Source organism: Gymnogyps californianus, chromosome 3, assembly GCF_018139145.2.
Source record: "Gymnogyps californianus isolate 813 chromosome 3, ASM1813914v2, whole genome shotgun sequence".
Taxonomy (NCBI): domain Eukaryota; kingdom Metazoa; phylum Chordata; class Aves; order Accipitriformes; family Cathartidae; genus Gymnogyps; species Gymnogyps californianus.
Genome location: NC_059473.1, coordinates 28,838,552 through 28,841,514, shown reverse-complemented (window position 1 = coordinate 28,841,514; position 2,963 = coordinate 28,838,552). Strand labels below are relative to the sequence as shown.

At 70.2% G+C, this 2,963-nt stretch overlaps 1 protein-coding gene across 1 annotated transcript; it reads left to right on the top strand.

Moving 5' to 3' along the window:
• Positions 1–261: 261 nt before the first annotated feature.
• ZFP36L2 (ZFP36 ring finger protein like 2) lies at positions 262–2,526 on the top strand. The gene is given in 3 exon segments (XM_050894038.1): positions 262–448; positions 1,109–1,172; positions 1,175–2,526. Coding segments are annotated over 3 exon segments (1,467 nt in total). The 5' UTR covers positions 262–397.
• The last annotated feature ends 437 nt before the right edge of the window (positions 2,527–2,963 follow it).

Below are 2,963 nucleotides of genomic sequence, written 5' to 3'. Positions count from 1 at the left end.
TGCCGCTCCCCGCCAGCCCGCCCCCCGGCTCCCCAGCCCGCCGCCGTTCCGGCCCTGTGCAAAACTCGGGGCGGCCCGGCGGGCCGGGGCGGGCCGGGGCGGGCCCGCCGGGCGGCGCGGGGCGGGCGGAGCGGGGCACCGCCCCCGCGGGCCGCGGCGGCCGCGTTTATATGGGGGCGGCGCGGGGCGCCGCGGAGTTCCCGCAGTTCGCCCGCTGCTGTGCAGCTGCCGTCGCCGCCTCGGCCCGGCACCCGCCGTCCCGCCGGGAAGGAGACGGGACCATTTCGGATCTCAAGCAAACGGCCCCCTCCTATCTAGTCGTGGCTTTTCCAAACCCTCCGAGGAGAGCGGGATCTTTCGGTCCTTCCTGTATTTCCGACCATTACAGGATCTAGAAATGTCGACGACACTTTTATCTGCCTTCTACGACATTGACTTCTTGTGCAAGGTAGGGAGGAGCGTGGTTCCCCAGGCGCGACCCGGGCTGCCAGCACCGGGCCGAGCGCCGCCGTTTGCAGGGCGGCGCTCCGGGCTGCTCGGGCCGGGGGGGACGGATCCCGGCGGGGCGGGAGGCCCCCGCCCGGGACGGGGTGTGCGGCTGGCTCTGCGGGCGGGTCGCCGCCTGACAGCTGGGCGGGTTAAAGCAGCGCGGGTCCTGCTGGAAGGCGGCTGATGCAAGGCTGCGAGCTTCCGAGAGGCGTGCTGCTCCCTCGCTACGGGGGCTTTTGGGGTGGGCGTTTTCTGAAGTTGTCGAGGCGCCGAGCTGCTCCGCCGGCGCTCGCCCGCGAGTGTTGCGCTGCCGAGAAGAACTTTTTAAAAAAGTTGCGCGTGCGGCACAGCCTGGAAGGGGGCTTCTCCCCGCCTCTGCCCCGCTCGCCCTGGCACGCCAGCGCTTGCAGCAGACCCGCTTTCGGGGCCGGCTGGGCGGCGGGCGGCGCGACCCCCGCCCCGACCCCCCCGGTGCGCCCGGCGGTGCCGCGGAGGGGGCGCTGGGCGGCCGCGGGAGCCGTGGCGGTGGGCTGGCGGTCACCCTGCAACACCCTCTCTCTCTCTCCCGCTCCGTGTCTCCCCCGCTCCCTTCCTCCCTTCCCTCCCCCCGCCCCGGCAGACGGAGAAGTCCCTGACCAACCTCAGCAGCATGCTGGACAAGAAGGCCGTGGGGACCCCGGTGACCCCCCCAGCTCCAGCTTCGCGCCGGGCTTCCTGCGGCGGCACTCGACCAGCAACCTGCCGGCGCTGGCCGGCGGCTCCAAGTTCCCCAGCCCCACCGGCTCCAGCTCTTCCTCCACCTCCTCCTCCTCCTCCTCCTCGTTCGGCAGCCTGAAGGAGACGGGCTCCGGCGGAGGCGGCGGCGGCAGCAGCAGCCCCACGGCCCTGCTCAACAAGGAGAACAAGTTCCGGGACCGCTCCTTCAGCGAGAACGGCGAGCGCAGCCAGCACCTCATGCAGCAGCTCCAGCAGCAGCAGCAGCAGCAGGCGGCGGCGGCCGGCAAGGGGGGCGGCTCCGGCGGCGGCGGCGGCGGGGCCCCCATCAACTCGACGCGCTACAAGACGGAGCTGTGCCGTCCCTTCGAGGAGAGCGGCGCCTGCAAGTACGGCGAGAAGTGCCAGTTCGCCCACGGCTTCCACGAGCTGCGGAGCCTCACCCGCCACCCCAAGTACAAGACCGAGCTCTGCCGCACCTTCCACACCATCGGCTTCTGCCCCTACGGCCCGCGCTGCCACTTCATCCACAACGCCGACGAGCGCCGCCCGGCGCCCGGCGGGGGCACGGCCGCCCCCCCCGCCGCCGCCGCCGCCGCGGGGCCGCACCACCACCCGCACCACCCGCCCCCGCACCCCGCCGGCAGCACCGGCGACCTCCGCGCCTTCGCCCCCCGCGACCACCCGCTGGGCGGCGGCGGCGGCGGCTTCGGGCACCCGCGCGGCGGCGAGCGGCCCAAGCTGCACCACAGCCTGAGCTTCTCCGGCTTCTCCGCCCACCACCACCACCACCCGCACCCCCACAGCGCCGCCCCGCCGCCGCCGCCGCCCGGCGGCCGCCTGGACGCCGCCCTGCTGGAGAGCCCCGGCGGGTCGCGCACGCCGCCGCCGCCCGCCTCCGCCTCCTACTGCGAGGAGCTGCTCTCGCCGCCCTGCGCCAACAACGCCTTCGCCTTCTCGGGGCAGGAGCTGGGCAGCCTCATCGCCCCGCTCGCCCTCCACACCCAGAACTTCGCCGCCGCCGCCGCCGCGGCCGCCGCCGCCGCCGCCTACTACCGCTGCCAGCAGCAGCCGCCGCCGCCGCCCGGCGGGGGTTGCCCGCCGCCCCCCGCCTCGCCGCCCTTCAGCTTCCAGCCCCTCCGCCGCCTCTCCGAGTCGCCCGTCTTCGACGCGCCGCCCAGCCCCCCGGACTCCCTCTCCGACCGGGAGAGCTACCTGAGCGGCTCCCTCAGCTCCGGCTCCCTCAGCGGCTCCGAGTCGCCCAGCCTGGACTCGGGCCGCCGCCTGCCCATCTTCAGCCGCCTCTCCATCTCCGACGACTAGGGGGGCCGGGGGGGGCCGGGCTGCCGCCGCCGCCCGGCCCCGCGGCTGCCGAGCAAGTAAGTTAACGAGCGAAGAAAGTGAATCCTTTTCTTCTTCTTCTTCTTCTTTTTTTTTTTTTTTTTTTAAATATATATATCTATCTATATATACACCGAGAGCTGAACAAAACAAAAAACAAAAAAGCATTTTGCAAAAGGGCAAATGACACGAACTGAACAAACCTATTTTTATAGAGAGACCTTGGAAGAAGGGGATTTTTGTTTTGGGGTTTTTTGTTGTTGTTCTTTGGAGACAAGTTATGATATGCACCAGCAGCAGCCATTCCATCTGTGTTCAGAAAAAAAAAAAGAGCATTAGAAAAGACACCACCAGAAAGCAACAAACAATCCGGGGAGCGCGAGTCCTGCCTGTCCAGCTCCTCCAAACCTTCAGACACA